This window comes from Anguilla rostrata, chromosome 1 (genome assembly GCF_018555375.3).
Source record: "Anguilla rostrata isolate EN2019 chromosome 1, ASM1855537v3, whole genome shotgun sequence".
In the NCBI taxonomy this organism is placed as follows: domain Eukaryota; kingdom Metazoa; phylum Chordata; class Actinopteri; order Anguilliformes; family Anguillidae; genus Anguilla; species Anguilla rostrata.
In genome coordinates this window covers 57,879,134-57,904,199 of record NC_057933.1, presented here as the reverse complement: position 1 = coordinate 57,904,199, position 25,066 = coordinate 57,879,134, and the positions used below count along the sequence as shown (strand labels likewise).

Below are 25,066 nucleotides of genomic sequence, written 5' to 3'. Positions count from 1 at the left end.
TTGGCCGAAGTTGACTTTGTCCCCTGAGAGAATACAAAAAAACAAGAATACAAAAGCTACTCAAGACGTGAAGAAACACAAGTTTCTTAAAAATTTCAAGAATTCACTAAATTCATAATCAGTTATTTAATTCCAGTCAAGTTAGTCTACCAATTGTCTGAATTCATTTGTATGAAACAATCAAAACACAAACATGCAGTTAATGTGTTCCCATCCAATGTGCTTATCAACTGGGTTCTGTCATATAAAACACTAACATATAAACTTATCAGGCTAAAACTGAATCTTGCAAATGCAAACATGCACAAGCTGTTTTCTGCTATGACAGCTCACCAGATTTGTGCTGTTATATGATAATTTGTGTAGTATCATTTTAATATTTTATTTTACATTATTATTATATTACAATCAATGTGGTATATTCATTCATAATCTGCAGGACAAGCCGTGACTGTCATTTTGAGAAGGTGCACACCAGCATGCATATCCTTGAAACATGATACCAGCAGACCACCATGTGCTCCCACTCCAGTCCACCTGCAGAGCTGCTGTAGCCTCTGAGCAGGAGGGCTATGCAGCTGACCTAGGCAGTACCGCAGCGTCTGCTCACCCTTGGGCAGAGAGATGGTTTGTGTGAATCACTGGCATTTGCTTTCTAATTCAACTTCAGACTTCATACATTTTTCTGTTTTGAAGAATCATATTTTGTTTGGCGCCCTGTGATAATTTGGCGGCCTGTCTAGGGTGTATCCCTGCCTCTTGCCAAATGTACGCTGGGATAGACTCCATCAGGATAAGCAGGTATGGATAATGGATGGATTTCTTGTTTGGATATTATATGGTAGCATGAATATAGGAAAAATGCATTTCACTGCAATGTATACTATTCATAAGTTGTAGATATATCTTTGAAGCTTATGCAGTGGCCTTCAGATGGCATAGTGGTATTTATAATACTGGGTATTTTGTCCATATACATATATTCAGATGTTAAATATTTGATTGTATTATAGCATTGACAGCCAGCTTGTACAGTCCAAAAAATGAATCCCCTCTTCTCCAGATTTCTAGAAAAAGTTTTTTCTCTTTCTTGAGTTTTCAAAATTCTGTAAAAGCTGAAAAATATATTTATATTTATACTAGTCAATGGTTAGCACATTCTTTTAACATCAGTCCACTGTGTGGTAGGACTGAGATGCGTTTTAAAATTAAATTAATTTTCTGGGAGCTCTAAATATTTTCATTCCAGAAGCCAGAATCAATCTTGTGTGCTTTGTCCTTGCCCTTGTGTTTCAATTAACCTAGTTTTTCTATAAGTATATTTGGTTTTATTATTTTAACTTGTAGTGTTTGAAAGTCTTTTTTAATGTGGGATATTGAATTTGATGTTGTGTTAATTGCTTTATTTGTTCCTCATGTTTATAGGCCCAGCTGTATTCCTGCATTCCTCTAGTTCTTCAAACAGAGCAGGACAACAGTGGGAAGCTCCTGAAATTTTGAATAATTGTTCTTTTAAAGTTTTTGTATTTAAAGATAAAAAGTGTCTGTGGTCACAAAACAGACGTGTTTTGGTTTCATGGAACCTGACACTTTCTGATTCAAAAGAGCTTAATCAACACTTTTCTGTCCCCCCCCCCCAGGATGTGGATGGGCAGCAGCAGATGTTTTATCCCTCTCGAGGACAGAGTAATCTGGTGTGGAGTTAAGCTGAAGGAATGCCAAAGTGCCGAATCTCACTAACCCTGCTGTAGTTATTCCAGGGAGTACAAAGCCCTTACTGAGTTTTTCTTTTTGTTTTGTCTTTGAAAACAAAACAAAACATAAAATGATATGGGCTATATCACCAGAGCTTTGTGTGAATGTGAGACTGCCAATAAATCTGACACTTTGAAAGGCATCAGCACTGTAATTTAAAGGAAATATCCACACCATGGTCCCCTCGATCCATTGGAGGCTCAAAATGAAAGGAAGCTGTGATTCAAGCTAAACTTCCTCACAAGATGAAGACAGCAAAAGCCAACAGAGACCATTACACTTTAGAGACTCACAAGCTTACACTTTAACTCCTGTAAATTTAAGTGACGTGACTTGGATGATAAAGATGCCACATTCAGCAGTTGCTATGGGAACACAGTGAAAATTCATTACAACTGAAAACATGTGTAGTGTGTTGCTGAGTGAATGTATTGTAAACTCTAACTTTATTGGAGAAACACTACCATCTGCTGGTAAAAATCTAAAATGTGTCCAAATAAATGGTTTGGTTTTTTTTTCACCTTTTTTTTTTTCACCTTCAGAGATAGGCATTCTTTCTTGTGATAAATATGTCTCATGGCAATGTCAAGTGAAATATTATGCTTCCATTGAAGAACAACTTTTTTAATCCTTAGGGATTCAACATTTACCCATCAATACCTTACACATGTAACAATTGCCCACCACATGTATAACTATGATTACATTTTCATTGCTTCACTAATTCAGTTCTGTTTTGTATTACTCCTAATGGCGCGAAGGGCAGCAACTGTATATTTCAAAATGAAAACAAATGTGGGACTGGTCATGTTTACAAGGCAATGTCCTGCAAATTAAAGCCTAGTTTTTAAAGGCTGCACATTGCTTGAATATCACTGTACTTTTAATTTAGGCCTGATACTGCCACAAGTGTGCTTTTGGAAAATTGTAGTTTTCTGTCTTGGCAACAACAGAATTCCAAAACAAGAGTAGGGTTTTATGTGAGAGAAGAAAAGACGATGCTTCAGTCCCATATTTTCCTGTAAACACGTCAAACAAGGCAAGGCTTTTACAAACTTTCTGAATTGTGGTTATGGCTATGGTTACATTACTAAACAGTATGTCCTCCTACATGCAGAAGCTACTCGTGACATAATGTTGTAGGACTGTGTCAGCAACTGGTGGGCCAAATCTTGTTAAAAGGTGCCATTACAGTTCACAGCAGGAATTTGGACCCAAGCATAGAGATCAACAAGGAGTCAAAGGTTAAATAATAAGTCTTTACTGAGAGTTCAAACCATCAGTACGAAACAACAAACAGGGAAACATGAGAAAACAAGTACAAAGCATGAGACATAAGAGACTAGCAACTAGGAACACCATGCAGCAGACACAAAGATCAAGCACAGAACAGAGGAAAACCAGGAAATAATACACAGTGGAACAGGTGAAGACAATTACAGAAAACAAGCAGACATGCAGAATGTGGGAAACCAATAATCCAACTAACAATATAATGCAGACATGAGACAAAAAACACATGGTGAAAGCAAAACAGGGAATTGGTCGTCCAGAGCTGGAGCCATGACAGGGGCAGTTCCCCTACCCCGAGTAGTATTTAACAAGTTGCTTTATAGAAAATACAACAAACGGTTGCTTTTCCACCACATCACGTCACCACCGCTCAAGTTTCATACTAGTATGCCTGCATGAGATTTTGCTTGGATATAGGTTATACAGTTGGTGTACTTTGGTGAAACAAGTAGTTTGATGAAACTGTGGAGAAATTAATCTCTGTGAATGTTCTTGAGTAACCGTGGGATTATATTTGGAAAGAGACTGTTGAATTTTTAGAAACAGCGCATATGTCCTTCAACGGTACACCATTAAAGGCAGCCCATGACTTACACATGCTCCAGGTGGAATGGCCTGTAATTCCCTAGGTAGAGGTAGGCCTTTTGCCCTGTAGACATATGCAATGATCTCAACAACCCATTTGGACAGCCACTTTTTAAACAGGGCTTTGCCTCCACTGCATCCGTCACTGGCAGGCAAGAAGGTTTCCAGATTTAGGAAGACTGACAGTTGCCTCAACGTATGCCTTCAGTGCACACACTACAGACAGTGGCTCCCGCATTACAACCCTTTCTGCATCCTGAGCTTGGGAGGTGAATGCTCCCAACTCAGTGCTCTGATTTATGTGAACTGGAGACAGACATTTAGCGAGAAAGGCTGGGTTTGGCCACAGCTTTACCCATGAACCATCAGGATTCCACCACATGCATCTCGGGGTAACTGATAGAGCGTGAAGCTCCCCAACATATCTCACTGATGCAACAGCTGAAAAAATGCTGTTTTAATAGACAACCATTTCACATGGGCCTCACCCATTGGCTCAAACAGGGGTTGGGCCAGGGCCATCTTAATTGTGGAGGTAGACTTATGCGATCCTCCAGCTGAGATAGGAGGTCCTTCCTCCTCAGAAGGTGTCACAGATCCCTATTGAGGAGTCTACGGGAAACCATAGTCTTCCTGGTCAGTTGGAAGCAAGCAGCAGCAGTCTATGGCTGCGCTGTCAGACCCTAAAGTCAGCTGACTAGTATAACTGGAGGGAATGTATACAGAAGATCGTCTAGCAATGTATGGGCCAGAGCGTCCTGACCAAGCAGGCTGGATGTCTCTGCTAAGGACAACCAAAGGTGGCAGTGTGTTGCCCTCTCTGAGCCAAATACATCCACATCCATCCTGCTGAATTTGAGCCAAATCTCATCCACCACATCTGGATAGAGATAAGCTAGCTAACTAAATAACTATTATGTTTCACAGGCTAGCTATTGAGCTGTCTTACTGACTTGCCCCAGCCAGCTAGCTAGACAGTAGAACAGTTGTACTGTAGCTAGCAAGATTTTCCAAACATTACAAACATTCAGTGGTAATCAACTGTAACATAGGCTAAGTAATTATATCTAGCTAGCAGATATAACAGACAGGTTGAAATCCTACAGTCAGGAAGTGTGCACTCTTGGCCATTCTGTGTTATGGTAGCTAGCTACTACTAACTATTGCTGTTTAAAGGAGATTGATAAGTGACTTTAAAAACAAGACCAGGTTAAAACCTAATATATGGCTGGACCTAACACACGTGATCAGGCCGACTGAAGGTGTGACTTCATAGCTCGGCTGACAAATGGTGTAACTTCATCACTCAGTCAGTCACTCACTCAGTCAGTCACAGACATTCGCATTTGTAGGGCTGGCCCCGCTGTTGCGGTCCAGCCAATAAATAAAAATGTGGTTGACAACTATTAATTTGATTGTAGCCTAACAGGTGCTTTCTAAAGCCGTAAATGACCTTCCTACGGTTCCTAGCTATTCCTAAACAACGTTACCCTGATCTCAAGGAAAATGCGTCATTGTGATAAGTGATTGCAGACAGGAACAGCTAGCTAATATAATTCATTTGATTTATCTGCTTGCTTTGTCTTGATTGCCTGCGCAGTGCATGAGAGAAGACAAAAGATTAATCAATATTAAGTTTTTATATTTGCTTTATATTTTTGGATCTATGTATATAAACATATGTATATGTGTAGTAATAAAATAAGAGCTTGTCATTTAATGCAATATTGGCTTTTCATTGTTTACAGGATGAAGTACAATATGGGCAAAGATAACCTTGATACGATTTGCTGTACCCTCCAGAACTGACATAATGTATTTTATATTCATACAATCATCATCTTTGTAATTGACATGGTTATCATCATCATCACCACCACATAGCACCATAACATAGTCCGAAAAATAATTTTAGAAAATTAAATATAGTTATTCTTGTTTTTTATTTATGTTGGCCTATTTATTTTTCAAATGTGATTACTCCTACTAATCTTACTCATCATCAGCACCATCATCATGCAAAGACAGATTAACTACAACTAATAACATTTTTAATGAGAGTAGCCTAGGCTATTAGTGGTAATATCAAAATGACAATGAGGTCAAAATAATATTGTGGAATCAGCATAAGAACATCTTAATTTAAGATGATCCACATATGCCAGCTTTATTATTAATTTATTTGTTGCGATTAATCATGATGAACAATGAGCACAAAAAAGTTAAGGCAAGTAACATTATTATTATTATGTATTAATAATAATAATAATAATAATAATAATAATAATAATAATAATGACGGTGGATTCATGTAATCCCAGCTGTGCCAAGGTTTACGTATACATCGGTTCTGTGCAGGTAACACTCAATGTCTGTACTTGTGCGTTCTTGGTATTGATCCTCAGTTCAGCCATTTTCAACATCTACTCAACCACAGCCTCATACTCGTTCATGGCATGCCCGAGTGTGTCCGTGTAAGCAGTTGTGCACTGTGACGTAAAATCATGCGGAAAAAAAAATATAAATCTGTGCCTGGAGAGTAATTAGTTCAGTGTGAAGAAATTTTAGAGTTTAAAAGTACTGTCCAAAATCATTTAATTTGGCCAGGATAAATTTGTAGTTTTGAATGGGCTTCAATGGGAAAATTTGCTTTTTGGCACCAGAGGTTTACTAAACTGCAATACCCCGAGTAACCACTGGAGTTCCTGGAGTTTCACGGAGAATGGCAATCCCAGGTCCACAGGGCGCGGCACATGTACATCTGACATTAAGTGGTGGCACATTTCACCACTAGGGGGCACAAATTGAGTGGAGTTCTGACCAGAATGTCTGTCAGTGGTCAGTAATATCCTGACCTTAAATACAGTGCCCTGAAATGGGTCGAATGGACTTGGGGTCATCTTTCTCCTTTCCCCTCCTTCTCCGTGCATGTCACATTTAGTTGTAAGGGAGTTCTATTTTTTTCAACTGTAATATATGTAATCATGTGAAGGTCTTAACTTTTTAACTGTTGAACAAGACCAGTGTGCTGCTACAGAATACAAGAAATTGGAACTCAGTTGAAACACATACCGGCAAACATGCCTTATATTACAAGACCCATGGTTAGGAAATACTATTAGGCTATGTCAATATAGGCCTATTGATTTTATAATTGCCGCCATCATTGTGCCCTCACTTGCTGAGCACTCCTGATCTAATGACTGTGTCAGTATTGCTGCAAACTGAGATGGTTATTTTTAAAAGGTGTCTTTTCCACACTGAATAAAGGGGTATTGCAATAATACAATATAATAACAATTATGTTAATGAAAGTGTATTGTAATATATTATTCGAATATATTTTAAATGTTAACCTTTTCACTTGTTTGTGCAGTTACACCTTAAAATGGCACATGTGCTCCAACTCAGTCAAGTTAGACAGAGAATGTTGGAGGACGGAACATTTAAGATTATACCGCAAATCTTTAATGGGTTTTAAGAAAGGGCTTTGGCTTGGCCGTGATGGAATACTGGTCATCTTATTTTAAGATGTTTTGTTGTTTTGCCGTGTGATTTGGGTCATCGTGCGCTGTTAGAAAATGATTTTTTGTTCTAAACGCCGGTCGGGGGACTGAAAATGGTTCTCCTTAAGGATTTGCCTGTGTTTTGGCTCCATCCGCGGATAGTCTGTCTGCCACTCAGGCGCAAATACTCGATCCCCAGTTTTTAATCATTTATGATCTGTCACGAAAGTTCTGTACCATGACGCTTCAAACAGCATCCGTGTCACGCCCTTTTTTTTTTTTAGCTACACAGTTAATCGCATGTGGAAGTTGAACGGACGACGTGGTTAGCAAGAGTAGACTAGGCGAGGGCTGTTTTGCAAACTACAAAACGGCGTTTTCGATTTATTTCGTTTTATTTATGGTTGTTAATTTTGTAATTTCAAAATTAGTATTTGAAAATGTCCCATACAGTAGTTACAACGACAACCACCACAACGTCGACATCTGATGGAGGTATTCTAAACATTGGTTATGCACGGACTGTTCAGGGTTTACTCAAAATCGCTCAAGTGGTAAGAGTTGTTCATGTTACTGTTGAATATATTTCATAAAATGGTATCATAGTTTAACAGCTCATTCGCTGTGATAGTAGGCTATTCCGCATTTTATTTTGTTTCATTCCGTCATGCACACGCCATGTTGACAGCCGAATCTTTCTTTGGCAAATATGTAGCCTTAAATGAGAACTTTCGCAACATGTTTTTTTAACACGTATTTTTCCCTTTGTTTTTGCTGTCTGATATTTTGGGTGGATCCGAACGGAAGAGTTAGCGGAAATGTCATTGGTTGGCTAGCTAAGGGGAAGTTCGCGTTAGTTAACCTATTTTGGCTGTGTACACTGAAAAGCTATGTCGGACCAGTAGGTAGGCTAGTCTGTATGAAGTAGCCTAAAACAAATGGTCTGTAGTGCGCCGTCCGTGCAACTGGGAGTGATGTTGTATTACTCAACTGTCGCAATCAAATTAAGCTTCGGATGAAATGTCAGCGTAATAAGTTCTCAATGATGTTAGTTATCAGCCATCGATGGATCGCAGTTACCGTTCTGAGCGCCACTAAGCTCAAACCCTCAATGGATCCCTGACAAATTCTTTAAAAATTGTAATGGGTAAGCCTAGAAGTCATATCTCCTCCATCAGCGGTTTTAGTGATTTGGAGGCCCCAGGCAAAGACCAATGTGAGGCCCTTCTCCATTTTGCTTAACGCAATCATAGCTAGTGAACAAAAACTATTTGGAGGCAGCTCTTTTCAGTTAACAAAGCCACAGAACTAAAGGGCAGACCCAAATGAGAATTCTAACTGAAGAACTTCAGATGACCTTCAGTCAGTTAGAAGACAATATGGCAAGAAAAAGATTATAAGTATATAATCTTTAATCTAGAGACAAAAGTATAGTACATTCTTTTTGATAAAGCATTTGGACATTCACTTGTCTCTAGGCGTAAAAGTCCCGGTGTCTGGTTTGTGGTGGGCTGGTGCTGTCTGTCTGTGTCGCCTCTGACACTTTCCTCCCACACTGTAGCTGGTTCAAGGGGACGTGTATCAACCACCCCATATACATTAATGGACCTTGACATAAATTTGCTAGCATACCGTATACGTGCCCTGTCTTGAGTATTTGAGGTTAATATGAGAAAGGGTGGTCGCCATCATCATGTCTAGGAATCCGTACAAATTCACTGTTGTAACCCAAGTCGCAGGATGCAAAATAACCGTTAGGAAAGCAGTTTGAAATGAAGCAACGTCTGCATTGAATTTCGTCAGTTTAGGCAAATTTTCCTTAAAGTAATAATCTCGAAGATTTTCATTAAAATAAATGTCTTTTAAGTCACTATCTATCGCTGCATTGGGTAACACAATGGTGATTGAGCCTATTTTTATATTAATTTATACTATTATTATTATCATAATTCATGCCTGTGGCGACATTCCCGGGAAAAAATCACAAGTGGCGCACAGTTAGTGACGCGTTTTTCATCACCCATCAGTGGTTGGTCCACCAGAGAGGGTAGGCGGAACTAACGCAACAGGCTCGCTCTTCAGCTCACGTGTCTGAGCGGCGTACTGTTTTTTCCGGTGTCTGCATGCGTTACAATAACAGAGAAAGGGGGGTGGGTTGGGGGAGTTATGGAACCCTAAAAAGTTTTTGTGTAACATGATCATGAGATCATATTATTTGTTGATGTAGATTTCGTATTACATTTAATGACAATGTAACTTTACTAAATTACATAGCTATTTGCACAGATAACGCTAGCTACCGGACCATGTCAAGATAGACAACATTAGTTTAGACAACGTTGCGCAAAGTATCCATCTCTCATATCAGGTAACGTTGCGTTAGCTAGCTAGCTAATGTAATTAACACAATCTAATGTCGGCTAACAATTAGAAAAAACGCTAGCTAACGCTACCGACCGGTACCTCGCAAACCGTCTCTCGAATGCAATGCTACCTTGTTGCAACGCTGCAGTGTAGCTAATTTAAGGCCAGTTCAGATCAATGATTCGCAAGGAGACTGGGTGCAACTTGCAAAATTCCAAGAGGTCTGATTGTAAACATTCTAAAACTGCACTTGGCGATTTGACAAGGACCGTCTTTTAAAACATCAGGACAGGCAACGGCTCTGCTACTTACGGAAGAGGATTAGGGTCACCACTGAACATTTTTTTTGAGTTCTGACTTTAAAGTCAGAATTCTGACTTTAATCTCAGAATTCTGACTAAACTCAGAACTCAAAAAAAAAAAAAATTGCACGTGGCCCTAATCCTCTTCCGTAGCTACTAGCCAGTTCACACCGCTGCATTTCTCTGCAGCATTCTAAAACCGTTTTGCCTCGTTGCGAATCATTGATCTGAACTGGCCTTAACGTTACCGTTATTTACATTGCCATCGAGTTCATCAGTATATTATAATGATCGGAATAAAGCCGGGGTATGTGGAGCAGAGCCGGTTCTGATTTCTGGACGTCATGCAGGAGAAAACTAAATAAAACAATACGGCAGTATGGATTAGAATTGTTATTATTTTATTACGCTTCCTCATATGTTCCTTCAGCCTTTATGCCCTTTTTGATGAAATCTCCTTTGTTTTTGTTTTATTCTTCTTGTTCTGATTGCTAATTTAACACCCTCGGCTTTATTCTCGAACAGTTTAGCTAGCAAAACCAGAAACACCAGGGGTAACATTTTGCAGGGCAGTTGTTTCAAAAATACCACACAACAATCATTCACGAAAAAGACTGCTTATTGTGCACGAGATACATAATTGCACGAGCCACAGCGAATCCCGCAAATTCTTCTCTGCAGTGTAAAGATGTTCATACCAGGCAAAAGGTGGATAAAGAAATTGATCAACACTAATTCTACCCCAGGTTTGCTACGGCCTTTTAACCCAGCTCGGCAGTGTAAAGACATCTTGAGTTAGCCTAATGTTAGACAACGAATGAGTATGTACATGACGTTACTTTTATAACAACCGTTTTTTATTCAGTAAATAGTAAGTGTTATAGTTGGCGTGCCAACTGACTGACGTCACACAGGCGACACTGGTTGGATCCGGTTGGATCTATGGGAAGTGAGGTCCAAAAACACCTGCAATTACCGCTTCTCGCCATTGGCACCGCCATAGAGAACGAAACTGAAATCTTCGAGATTGTCACTTTAAACTGGGTATCTTCCTTCTTCCTCTTTCTCTTCTCAAATACACTGTGAAAACGCTTTTTGGTAACAAAGATCGTGACTCTCTCTTTCTTTCCCTTTCTTTCTTTAGGTTGTACTGCTTATTGCATTCCTGTGTGTCCACTGCTCTTCTGCATGGACAGACTACTCCGCCTTCCGTTACTTTGAGGTGGTCACTCTGTGGTTCCTCATTGCCTTCCTTATCTTCTTCCTGATGTACATCTTCAGGCTCCAGAGCAAGATCCCCTGCATCAACTGGACCCTGACGGTGAATGCCTCTCCTGACACATGTAGGCATGCATGTTTGTTGCACAAATGATAGGTCACACAAATTTCATCATTAGGACCATCTGTCCTGTCAATCACTGTGCAGCCTGGTTCTATGGGTCTCAAAAGGACTGGCCTTTTTGGCTTTTGATCCGTATAACATGTACATACCGACTAAAATGAAATTATAAGCAAAACCATAGCTATAATGTATGGTTTGTTAAGCAATGTGATGCTTTCTATGCAGAATTTTACATAGAAAAGCTCCATTCAATAGTCAGAACTACAGTACCTTCACATTGTATTAGAGGGGCTTATCGTAGCCTGGAACAAAACCAGATGGGGTACAGTGAAGATTATATCTGTTTGGTTCAGTTAAAATTATATCTGTTTGGGGGCTGCTGGGTGGCTCCTCCTATTACTCATGTAGTACATGGATGGGCCCCGTGGTCTGGTATTGAATCCAGATCATACCAGTGCTGACTGCAGCTGGTAGCCTAGCACAGTGACGCACAGTTGCTGCTCGCGTTGCTCAGGCGGACAAAGTCTCATTGCGCATTAGCGGCCCCCCTGGTTGATTGGGCATCTGTGGTCTGCCTGTTGGGCAGCACGTGTCCCCTGAATTGCGGAATGATGAGAAGTGCCAGCTGACCTCACATGCTTTGGAGGAGAGAACATGCTTGTCCGTGTTGCAGCAGTGAGCACTGATAAATATGAAAAAATGAACTTTTCAGTACAATGTAAGGCTTAAATTGGTTCGAATATTTCTACATTCTGGGAAGGCTCAAATACAGACAAAAACTGTGCGGTGGCCCATAGAGTCCATGGATGTCCGATACCGATGTGAGAACGTGAGAAAGTGTGGAAGTTAATGGAGATTTCTCTATTGAAATAGTCTCTTATCTCTATATGCTCTGTTTTTAGCTTTCTTTTTACTATATCATTTATTTGTTTCTTTTTCATGTTTCCATGAAGAACTTTGGCCTAATAATTTGAACGAAAGGTGCTTTATAAATGGTTTATTATCGTTATTATTACTACAACGCATAAAAGATTGATGAAGTATAAAGTTTGTAATGTATCTAACCCATAACCTCACCAAAAGGAACAAATGGGAAAATGTTGTGTTCAGTTCAATCTTTTGGTCAATTTCATGTTCTCTTTTGAAAATTCAATAAATTCTTAGTAATCAAAGGCTCTGTAAAGGCCAGTTGTATGTTGTAGGCCAGTACTGGAGTTGGCTTGACTTGTCACTTACAATTGGAGCCCGACTTACACAATATTGAGATTTGTCAAAAGCGGTATTGAACAGGGTAATTAAATAGTCAGTGCTGTGTTTAAGGAACTAATAGACTAAAAGCGTCTTACTTATTTAAATCATGAGATGTGTGTTTGCTTGTGTTTCAGGAGTTTTTGCATTATGCCGTGGGGACAATCCTAGTCTTCATTGCATCTATAGTGGCTGCAGTGAAGTGTGGCCAAATTTCTGCCCTTGTCGCCGGATCGGTGGGTAGTTGGTTTGGTACTTTCTTGTTGCCAGTTAGATTATTGACCGCAAGACAGATGCTCTTTCTCAGCGGCCTGGGTGCAAGGCAGCATAATGCCATAGCATGGTAATATTTTCTGCCCATAGCATGGTGATATTTTGGGTGTAAGGATTTCAGGAATTAGCAGATATACTTAACAACTGGGCCAATTAGTTGCTCAACATGTTACATGTTACAAGCTTCGTGAAATATAGGATATTTAAAGTCCAAAGCTAATTTTAGTTTTTTACCTGATTTTAGTGTTGTGTAAACCTTGTGAGAGGTGGTCATACCATTTTGAAGCACTGAATCTTTTCATGTTTTCCTGCAGGTGTTTGGCTTCATTGCTACTTTTTTACTTGCAGTCAGCATCTGGATGTCCTACAAGATCACATGTGGGTCCCAGCCAACAGGTAAATGAAATGATGTTGGCTAATTCTGGCCACCACTGCCTATAAACATGTTCTAGCCTCTCAAATAAAAATGATTCCATGTTCTCTAATCAGTCTAATATAAAATATATTTATAGAATAAGTAAGGAATAAACCATGACGTGCTGTCCCGTTATTGGAAAATAATGTACGACGGGGGTGGTGATGTGCCCAAGGCGAAGCCGAAGGTTGCTTAACCTGCCCCGAAGTAGCCTACATTATTTTCCAATAACGGGACAGCCTGGAGGGGTTTATTCCACTTATACAACGGTTTACCAACTATGACTATATGGTTACTTTAATATTTCTAGATTTTTATCGTCTTAATCAGCTGAAGTGAAATATTCTTCCACGGCCGTTTGGACATATTATTTTACCGTTGTCAAGCAAAACTCTGGTTGGTAGTTCTATTTGCACCATTGTTAAGCAAAAACCTCTGGTCGTTAATTCTATGAGAACAACGATTCCATCGACAAAAATAGTTCCTTCTCGTTTTATATCATACAATTAGCACCAATTTTGGTCATTTTTGTCATTACATTATTTAATAAAACTTCATGAAACCATAAGTCAATCAAATTCATCTCCCTAGCACTGTCTTGCTACCAACCAGAGTAACCTGTTGTATAAGTGGAATAAACCCTTCGGGGCTGTCCCGTTATTGGAAAATAATGTAGGCTACTTCGGGGCTGGTTAAGCGACCCTCGGCTTTGCCTCGGGCGCATCACCACCCCCGTTGTACATTATTTTCCAATAACGGGACGGCACGTCATGGTTTATTCCTTACTTAAACCACATGAATTGTGTACTATACTATTAATTCTGGGATACAGATATTTCATTTTATTGTCATGGTATTATCTTTGTGTTAAATGAGAGCTCTGAGCTTTCCCTGTTAAGAGGTAAAAATGTGACCAGCAAATTGGAATTTTTTAAATTTTATGTACCTTGGATTCTGCTTATTGTTTGGTTTTCTCTTCCTTGCAGGTGCAGCTGTGTAGGAACAAAATTTTCATTTATCTGCTTTTTATTTCTATCTGCATTTTAGGAATGTTGGACATGTTTGTCATTTGTTTTGTTTATAATTGCCTTAGCAAAAAAGTGTTACATTAGGATCCTGGCCAGGAACCAGCAGGACCCCATGCCACAGTATTTATCTCAGTATTAGCTGTTACACGCAGGCTTGTGTTCTAGGTTGGCCAGTGGATTTAGTTTGATTGGGTGTAGTTGTAAGTATATTTTTTGCGAAAAAAGCTTTAATTGTGTATATTCTGGTATTGCCAATGAATATTTGACACTGATGTGTTACGAGGACTTATGTATCAAAAGCTTAAGCTTAATAACTTAAGTATGTTTCTTGGTGTAATCAGTTGATATAAGTCATTTGAGACATATTCGCACCTGTATTTAAAAAGGCACAATTCCTTTTTTTTTTTAGATTGGCTATGTGTCAGAATAGTGTTTATGTTTTAGAAAAAATAATGTGCCTTTCACATTCAGTGATATAAAACCAAAAGATTTTGTTTGCCATATTTTACATTTTATTTCATATTAAAATGTGAGCTCTCATAGAGGATTCTACAGTTGTGATATATTATAACTTCATGCGGTACCAAACAATTGAGTACATAAGTGCAGGGCTTCGGTAGTGCAGTTTCTACTTTACATCAAGAGTGTTAGCCTAGCCTTTGGTAGGTTGTGGGTTCAAGACAGCAGAAAATGTGTGTACCATTTTGGCAGTGCTCTGGGCTTGCTGACTCCACCCTGGCTATGCCCAGCCTACACATGTGGTCCATGAGACATTTGTTTGATATAAACATTGCTTCATGTATAGAAAATAAATCAGAACATATATTTGGTTTAGAAGGGACCGGTACCAAGGTCATCCACCAAAACATGTCTTTGCTTCCATATATGGAAATGTGAGTGAAAAATAAAAACAAACACCCATTCCTGCATGCTTACAAGAAATCCACTTGGATAATGACCTGTTGCTCATTGGCTTTGATTAAGTCTCTAATGGTGTTGAACTTTTAAAATCTCATATTGCATATAAATATATCACTTTTCTGTTTGCATCTGCTTCAGTCAGTTTAAACATTCAGGCATTCCTCATGTTGTCAGTGGGTGATATCTAGAAGCAGAAGGAAATTGCTTCAGCCAAGCATGACCAGCTGTGCTTTCAGAGCAGTAGATAAAAAAATCCGGAGGTCTTTGTTTCTGAAAGTGAAAAAAAAAATCCATGTCTGACAGAAGCATTAGCAGTCTGCTGTCCTTTGAAAAGTTTCCACTGCATATCAATGGTACAGATTTTAGGAAAGTACAGGACTTTGTATGAATGTGTTAAAAATTGGCATCTGAACATTTTTTTCCCTTTCGCTTTTAAAAGCGTTCCACAAGTTGTTCTTTTCCAACTATGTTTGGAAGTCAGAATGCTGTGATTACAGTTGTTGTGAAAGCTGCATCTGTGAAGGTAGCAGAGCAGTCTTACTGACCCATGGGCGTGGTCTTTCTGAGGGGCCGCTGCAGCTGTCTGGCAGGGAAGCGGGCTAGAGAATGGGGGGAAGGAAAGAGAACGGTACTGACATGAATAGAGTGAGGAGTCTGTTCTCTGGCTGGGCGGAAACGTTCTACCACTGCCCGGTATGGAAACATGAGTCATCGGGCTAGCTGAACGCCTCCCCTGGCCTCTCCTGTTTATATGAGGCATGTATAATCACTCATATCTCAGCGCAGCCAGCTTAGCACAGAGGCACACCTTACTGGAGCTGTACAAATAAGGCTTAGCACTGCAGGCTTTAGGGTGTGAGGGGTCTCAATTGAAATCAGCCATCGTGTAAATAGTACAAAGAATCACATAGCATACTTGATTCCAGTCACTGCATGTGACCAGTATAACTAATTAACATGTAATGTGTTCCTACCCAAAGAAATGTTCCCAGTCTAAAGCAGTTCTAAATATTCAAGAACATCTATGCATTACATGTTATATTTTGTATATTTTAATAGGCACTGGTAAGAATGGGTAAAGCCTCAAACGTTCAACAACAAGGCTCAAAGGGGTATGCATTGTGTTGCGTTACCACACACTCTTGTGATGCAATGGCAAGCCTAGAATTTTAGATGCAGAAAATGTATTTTCACATTTGAAGTGGCATAGTGCCAAGTATTCATGAATATGTTTGTATGGTTGATCAACAGTTAATTTAAGTATTGACATATATTTTGTAATTAGTATGTTACCTACCACACCCTGTAAATACTATGGCTGTTCTCTTTATTTATATAGACCTCATGAATACATGGAGGTGCTTTTCTAAAGGCACTGAATTATCTGTACTGCTTTGTGTCTTGTCTTTGGTGCTTTTATTTGCCTTAGTTTACAGTCTGACAGAATAATCTTTTCATCTAGTTTAATCCATACTGAATGAGCTGGGTTTCAGGTCTGTATTCCCTCTTGGCCCTGTTGAGCCATGGAGAGCGGAATGCTTTTAGGACCGCAGAAAGACGGCTTTCACTAATGTGAAATCTGAGCCTGAAATTATGTTTACAGACTGGCTGCTCATGGTAGTTTAAAATCACCGAAGACTAGTTCTTAGGACTATATTGGTAGTTGCTGAATGAAGACTGTAACAATTTACGTTTTTTTCACATCAACAAGCCTTCATCTTGCATTTACTTTGGTTTCATAAGCCACTTTCCTGTGAGTATCAACATTTGCCTGAGCAGCCAAATTTCTGGAAACAATCTCTTTTCCAAAAGGTTAATTTAGACCTTCTGATGATTATTAACCTGCGCTCAAGAATAATTAAATTACCGGTGCTGCAATATCCCAAAATGACATAAAATAAAGAGAAACGGGAGTGCGCACTCACATATAACGGAAGTGATCAAAAAATGAATCCCTTGGCAATTTATGACTTCTTCATACTTGTTTAGATTTTATTTGTGAACATGAAAATAGACACGTTTCAGCCTGAGCCGTCTTCAGTGTATAATGGTTATGCGCTGAATCAGCAAAGGTTTTAAAGAAACAAAAGATGATGACGAAGATAATTGCGTCATCTTTGCCAATTAAGGCTCTAAATATCCAATAATTAAAACCACCAACCATTTTATGCAATCAATTATGTTCACAAATGGTCAATGTGTTGTCAAGTAATTTAACAAATAGCTCCACAGTATATGAATAGACGTTCGTTTCTTGAAGGGCGAGAACATACGTCAGTCACTCATTGGACAACCAGATGGACCAAAAACATGGACAGGAAATTAGAATTTGATGACAATAGCTTAGATACCCTTAGTAAATTCATTCTCAAAACATGTAATATCAATTCAAACATACTTAAGACTAATTAGATGGTGGGAACATATGTGAGTCCCTTATTAGACAAACAGCTGGATCAGAACATAGAGAGGCAATTAGAATTAGATGACAATAGCTTAATTACTCATAGTGAATTAATTCTCAAAACATATGGTATCAGTTCAAACATACTTTTGGCTTATTGGTTGTGTACAGATCCTGAAACATGGTGTGATAAATCCTATATCATAAATCCTATATCAAAGTTCAGCCAACAAAAGGACTGTGCCTCAAAGTAATTGGTGTATTTCAACCAACAAAAAACATGACAGTTCTAAATCCTCGTTCATCGCAGAACTTCGTGTCCAAACTGAATTGACAGTAGGCTTCACGTTTAAGGATTAGTTTATGGAAATCTCCAACCCTTCTACTTGTTTTTACTTTCTCAATGCCAATGCATCTTAAAGCCCCTTCTGATGGAAGTTTTGTGTTCACTAATGCGAACGCGGAGTGGTCTCATGCTTTAGCCTATGTAGCCACGCCCACATGGGCAGAGCAGAAAGTAGATGATATTGTCCGGACTTCCTCTCATCTCTCTGTCATTATTACTATAGAACTGATTAAAAGCTGAGAAATCTCTACCCAGTCCAAAGAAATTTCTTGGTTGTAATGGCAATACTTTCAGAAAGTATTTGCATGCAAAAAGACAAATGAGGAAACTAAAGAATTGTTCTGTTGCTCACTGCTAATATGTGCACGTCCCCCTCTCTATGTGTGCATGCTCACTAATTGACTAGGCAGAGACTGAACAGGAAATGGACGATAAGTGATGACTAGCACACAGCAGCATGAGGGGGGAGAGGCTGTAGCAACGTTTCCGCGGCGCCACGCCACGGCAAAACCCTTGCCGCCACACCATAATAAAAAAAATAAAAAATAAAAAATTATATATATATATACATACTGTATATAGCCTATATATTAAATTCATAAATTAAAAAATGTTAAACTTTAAAAACATCTCTTCCTAAATGCGCTTTCAAATCCATACTGTTGCGTCCACATATTTATTTTCAAAAAGAGCCTAGGCCGCGCGCTCCGTGCTTGCTCCTTTCTGAGGCGGTCGGAAGACTTGCAGCCAGAGACTGTAAAAAATATGGACAAAGCTACTGTGACGTCACCCATTGCCTCTCTGTGGGTCTGTAAAACACGTTTTGAACAGAGACTGTAAAAAATATGGACAAAGCTACTGTGACGTCACCCATTGCCTCTCCGTGGGTCTGTAAAACACGTTTTGAAGCTCAATGGCGGGCGCGGCCATGTTCTCGATTTGGAGCCAAAACCATAGAGTTAAGCGGTCTTGTGATTTTTACAATGTGATTGACAGTCCGGTGCGGAAAAGCCCATCAACCTGAACGACGATTGCAGAACGAACTTGAGGCTAGCTGACTGTCTGCCGTTATGTTTTAAAATATATGATCAAATGTTTACGGAGTTTAATTTCTATCAGTGACTGTACTGTGTCATGTAATCACGTTATATGTATGACATTAATAATACAATTATGTTCAGTTATCTTCAATTTATGTTTCTCGGCAAAACGATTATGCTTAGCTAGCATATCAGCTTGCCAGTGAGCTAGGTAAGCTATCCGTGGTTAGCTCACGCATTAGCAATATGAACTACAGGGGAAGAACATCGACTGCACTGATGGTCAATCAGAGATGTGTAGACTACTGGTCATTTGACTAGGCTAATTTTCATATAACTGTCTGGTAGACCTGCTGTTAACCGAGCAAGTAATCGTCATAGGTTTTCGCCACAGTCAGTTAATGAGCCAGTAACTGCTACTACTCCATCGCCGTTTGAGGTGTTCACTTGCTGGGTGACGCTAGCTGACCGATCGTTTGCAAGTCACTTTTTACCGAATAAAAATTAACACTGTCAGTGGTGATTAACAAATCTACCAAGTATTTTAATAACGGATCTACATGCGTGTAAATATGACAACGCACTCTGAAGAGCAAGTTTTCCACCTGTTGCATAAAGACAAAAATAATGTACATTGAATTTCTAATTATTATTATTTTCTTGCTAGCTTCTAGCTTTGTCACATTCGTGCAGCATAGCCCAGGTAGACATTTACGGAATGTAGGCCTACACGACTGACAAGCCGTCAAACACGTTTGACAGATGGAATATTTGCCGGTTAGGGTTAGCTAGCTAGTCAAATGGCTTGGTAGCCGAAGTTGCGAACTGTAGCATAGGCTACTGGACTACCACATATGGCAAATAAGCGTTAGCTGATTACGCTTTCTGCCAACTAATTATTTGGTTAAGTGGGCTAAAGGAAATAGTAAAAATGACTCGGCTACCGCAAAACTTCAGAGGAGGATTATTTTATGGTCGCCTAGTGCAGCTGTAAATAGCACACGCTATAATGAAACCACTACAAAATGGGATGCCTGCATTTTCTGACTTCGCACAGGTGGACCGTGGTCGGAGCCGCAATGTCAACGCCACCTCCCACCCCAGTGACCACAGATTGTAGCCCCTACTGTAGCTCAGTCCTCCGCAGTAATCTGGAAGTGACGCAAACTGTACCTCATTGGTCCAGAACAAATATTGGCACTGTGCCCAAATAACGCAATAAATCATGAAATCGACCCATGGACAGTCATAAGACGAATAAAATACACCTATTATGATTATTTGTTCTTGTGAGAAAAAATTATTGACTTTGTATTTTGATCGCATTTGTACCGTAGACTTACATGGAAACCGGATATGAAAACACCTATACTGGAGCCATCCGTAGTGGCGCTAGTGAGCAACCAGGAACTACAACACCAGGAAATGAGCTTCAAAAACGAAGTCTGGTTTTGGCCGCTTGCTTGCAGCGCGCTAATGTCGCACGGTCTGTCAAAGCGTCACTTTTTTTTCTTCAACTACCGAAAGACAAGGAAAAGTTAGGTAGCGACGCTTCAAATATTACAAAAATACCATAGTGTTAACCAGTGTTTTAATTGGACCAAATAAGTGCCGGTACCTACTCCTCAAAATACATACTGTTTGAAATAAATTAATGTTGGTAATCAAAAGAAGAGTCGGTACTCGTATACAAGTCCCGACAGTTCCTGCCCATCTGAAGCACTGGCGTTAACTACGATTCGGTGATGACAACTGTCGGATCCTAACTCTGTTCGGGCAAGTGGAATACCTCATGCAGTTGTCTGATCGGACAAGTATAAAACAAATATGTAACGTTATCTGAAAATAAACAGTGTTTGTTTGAGCCGAAGCGGAACCTGTTCTAGCTGAACTACGCAGGCTACGTGCCTACTTTTTTTTTTTTAATTTAGAGCTACTGTTATAATGGTACAATACATCTGATTAAAATGGTGACCTGGAGAAGACCGTCAGATGTCGCGGCCGCAAGTTGTTGGCAAATCGCCAAAACAGCGAGACATATATATATATATATATTTTAGGGCATTTAAAATGTTTGAGTGATTCAGCTACTTCAAAACCAGAACAGCGAGAAATGACGATTATGATTATAACGAGAGGAGCAGTCTCACAAGCTGCTTCAGTGTCCAGAAATGAATACAGATAAAACTAGCTAATAAAAAATACATTAATCAAGCATCTAAGTTAGTTAGGAAATTTTTGTATTATGCTTCTCTGTAGAATTGGAATGCAACAGAATCTTTAAAGCCATTTTTCTCACTTTTTCCTTTTTTTTGCATGGACAATGCAGGTAAACTCTGTCATTGAGACAGAGAGAGAGGGCTTTGAATGTGGACCCAGCTCAAATTATATTGTTAAATAAAAAGATAAAACATCCTAAGTACTATTTTGTCATGGTAATTTAATTTAGCAGAAGTGTCCCTTTTAAAGTGCAATATGTAACTTTTCTTGAGTATCAATTTTGGTTATATAGTCCTCTATTCTTGAAGACAGACCTTCTAGATGGACAATGTGCTATTTTAATTGTTCTCACCCCACCTTAACCCAAAATACAGGCCTATTTTGCTTCAATATTTACAAACAATACAAGGGTTAACAAACCTTCTATGGTTTTAAAGTACATCTAAAACTACCCTTTAGCTCTTGCAAACTGTTATTCCTTGTATCAAGAGCTCGTCAGAGCTATAAGATAGATTTAGATATTAAAAAAACCTAAACTTTTTTGCCTTTGCTACAACACCCCCCCCTCCCCCCCCCCCTTCGGACACCCACCACCACACCAAGAGATCAATTCCACAGGAAACACTGGGCTGTAGTATAATAGAGTAAACAGGAAAGTGTAACCACTAGCCAAAGGGAGGTAATTCGTTTCTGTTGCAATCTCAATTTCAAAGGTTTACACAGCAGACAATAGATATGTTAATGTTTACATGGTTGTCATATGTTTAATTGGAATTCGCACTGCATTAAAGTAAGAATGTAATTATAATTAAATGAACACTAGCATATGGCACAGACACTTTGTAGCAGCTGCACAATTATAAATTGGGATGGATGGCATGTTTATCCTTGTGACTGCCATTTCACGGCAGAAATGCAGGTTCGTGATTTTTTTCATCCATACATTACATATACTACATTTGCGGATCTGTATTACACTGCTTATTACACTCAAATAACTATTACGTAAATACAAGCACTGGATATTAAATTTACATTACAATCACTTGGCAGAGCAATCACTTATCCAGGGCGATGCACAGTAGTGATATACGTAAACAGATGATAATCTCCACAATCCTGTATTATGTTTTGCATGTGCCACCTACTGGCCAGTTTTGGTCATTGAAACAGTTGTCTACTGGAAATTAAGCAAGTGTATAGTATTTTGCAGATAATCATAGACGTGTGTGTAGATAGCATACAATTGTGTTTCTACAGTTGTAAAATTCAAGAAAATCTGGATAAATCTAGAAAAAAAAAATCCATTTACTTGGTCAGAAAGATAAAGGAGTCTTTAATAGAATTTGCTTTCTGAGCAAGGAAAGATAAATAATTAGTCTTCTGTGATGAGTATACCCAGGCTGAGATAGGGAGAATTGAGCAGGAGGTTCAGTCTTTCATTAACACCACAGCAGGCAGTAAACTCATCATTTTATTGTTAGAATGACGTTAAACGCACATGGATCAAAAGATTAACGATCAAATGCAAATTTACACCACTGACCTTGATATAGCAGTGTTACAGTGTGCATTACATAAAAATAGATATTTTAAGCATGGGGCCACATATTTATAAGAATGGTTCCAGTTTACATTGCATCAGACATCTAATCCCAGTAAGGTCCCGACCACCATTATTCTAATCTGCACGGACAGGCCAGGTCAGGTCAGGTCATGCATGAGTGTGCAACTCACTGTGACTCCCATTCCAGCTGATCTACACATGAATAAGATCTGTGAACCTGCCATAAACCCTCAAACAGACGCTGATGGACACTACGGAAGCAGTATATTCACGACTGCTGACATAGTTGATACATGATTCACATCTGTTCTGTGCTAGAGTTCCAGTGAAGACTTTGTATGCCTGTGTATTCATGAATATTTATGAGCAGAGCCAGACCCAGTGTATATTTCTACTCATTGAAGTGTGCAGGCACTTTACTTTAAACACGAGCAGACTCAGACAAGTCAGAAACAATTAAGTGATGTAAATTAAGTTAACCATTCTAGGAAAATCATTGTCGATATTAACTACAGAATGTAATATCAAACAAAGTAATGTCTCTGGCCACAAAGCTAATAAAGAAACAGTTTAATCCATGGGTGGGCCAGCTGGTCCTGCAGTCAGAAATGAATACCCCAGACCAAGAATATCTTCAAACTCAAGGGTATTTACTCTGTGATGACTGAAGACAACAACAAAACCCTTGGGCAAATGTTCTAGATACCTGTGTCGGTCAGCACTATGGTAATAGGCACTTCTGATTGCAGTCCATCACATTTCAAGGCATTATACACAGTAAAAATAATCAGAAGACCTATGCAATTACATAATGAAGTTATGCTGTCATATAGTATGCAGAAATGTCAATACCATAAAAATTTACAATGCATGGCAGGGCAATGTTTTCAATAAAGCAATGTCTGGACACTTCAGATATAAAAATAAAGGGGTACTGTATGTTGACACTAAATCTTCCTAGGATCTTGGACCTAGAATAAGTTTGGACACAAAAATGAATGCTACACTAACATATAAAGTAACTCCCCAATCCCTCAGAACAAAAACAAAAAAAAAAAGGATTTTAATGATTGCCTTTTAGCACAAATTATTTTGGGATATTACAGTTTCATATAACGTTTCTTAAGTGACAATGCATTTTTTAAAATCAATAATTTACCACTATGAGAAAACTAATTTATATACACATGCCACATTCTATGAGGCCAGCACAAGTATGTTCCCATTAGCTGCTTAACCCCAGTAAGACTTCAGCATTCTAACATTCAAGTTAGTAATAAACTAGTACTTTAAAAGCTCCTACATCATTCTGTTGGCCACCATTGTGGACATCATTTTCATTTACAATAATTTGTGTGTGTGTTTATTTTTTCTAGGTTGTCACTTTCAAACACGTCACTGTTAATGTAGATGTACAAACAACTTCATCCATCCCTCAACCGCACATGCCAACTGCACTGGTACCAGATTCTAAAGTGTATGAAATTTACAAGGTTCTCAAGTCACAAAAATCAACCGCCAGGTATGAGGAATCTCTCTATTCAGGCATGAAAACAGGCTGGGCCAACTACTATGAAATGTGTTAATTGCGCAATTAAAAATGTTCCTGGAAACTTATGACAGACTGTTATTGCTGACTGGTATATAAAATTAATCATTAACTGACATTCCATCAGGAGGAGCGTCTCTGTTCTGGCGTTTATTTTTTGTTTTTCTTCATTTCAGTTATTTTGTGCAAGGAAGAAGTATAAATGTGTTTTATGCAGCGTTGCAGGACTCTCACAAAAAACTAGATGGTAAACATCAAGGGGCTTTTATCTTGAAATAAATAAATTATGTTTCAGTTGATGGACAACAGTAACAGACAGAAAACATACTAGCCGTCTTGAAACAGGCAATAAAAAATGTAAATACACATAATGGTAACCTTCTACCTTTATAGGTTTTAATATATGACCATTGTCATAAATACCAGTGCAGTTTAAGTGTGGGATATAAGCTAGCATTCACTATTCAGATTATCTATTTGTTGCCACACATTGTATGAAATAGGCTGACAACAATTTAAAAGTAAAAATTTTAATAAAATCTGAAGGAGCCAATATTTCCCAGATATGTTTAGACATATACAAACATTATTTATGAATAAACATGGTGGCCTTTGTAGAAAATATACACAAATGATTTTATGCAAAGGAAGCTATATGTTCCCTCTGTTAATGATAGCCATAAGAATGCTATGTAGATGTGGATCACTGGAATGTTAATTTGTTGTTATATAAAAACACTAAAAAGTAGGTCTTGGAACTGTAAAAAAAGTGACACATTACTATGAAGAATTCAAAACATGTTTGCAACAGAGTTCATTTTGATACCGTATTTCAAATGTATTCATAATAAATAAATGGCATTAGTGATTTAAAAATTCTGATTTAAGGCACATTAAAATTGTTACTC

The 25,066-nt window shown here is 38.8% G+C and overlaps 1 protein-coding gene and 1 long non-coding RNA gene across 2 annotated transcripts; one reads left to right on the top strand and one right to left on the bottom strand.

The window, feature by feature from the left end:
- Positions 1-7,404: 7,404 nt before the first annotated feature.
- Positions 7,405-14,653, top strand: cmtm7 (CKLF-like MARVEL transmembrane domain containing 7). The gene is made up of 5 exons (XM_064344695.1): positions 7,405-7,693; positions 10,950-11,126; positions 12,533-12,631; positions 12,983-13,064; positions 14,070-14,653. The coding sequence occupies exons 1-5, from the start codon at positions 7,580-7,582 to the stop codon at positions 14,081-14,083; spliced, it is 486 nt and encodes a 161-aa protein (XP_064200765.1). The 5' UTR covers positions 7,405-7,579; the 3' UTR covers positions 14,084-14,653.
- Positions 14,654-15,049: 396 nt separating this feature from the next.
- LOC135259855 (uncharacterized) lies at positions 15,050-18,524 on the bottom strand. The gene is made up of 3 exons (XR_010331405.1): positions 16,958-18,524; positions 15,578-15,631; positions 15,050-15,302 (listed from the first exon to the last, which is right to left on the bottom strand). It is a non-coding gene; the product is annotated as an uncharacterized LOC135259855 (long non-coding RNA).
- Positions 18,525-25,066: the final 6,542 nt, after the last annotated feature.

Excerpts from the sequence above, each read along its gene's own strand:
- cmtm7 (XM_064344695.1), top strand. The coding sequence starts at position 7,580 with ATGTCCCATACAGTAGTTACAACGACAACCACCACAACGTCGACATCT. Across the intron at positions 7,694-10,949 it reads TACTCAAAATCGCTCAAGTG|GTTGTACTGCTTATTGCATT; the intron begins GTAAGAGTTGTT and ends TTCTTTCTTTAG. Across the intron at positions 12,632-12,982 it reads CTGCCCTTGTCGCCGGATCG|GTGTTTGGCTTCATTGCTAC; the intron begins GTGGGTAGTTGG and ends GTTTTCCTGCAG.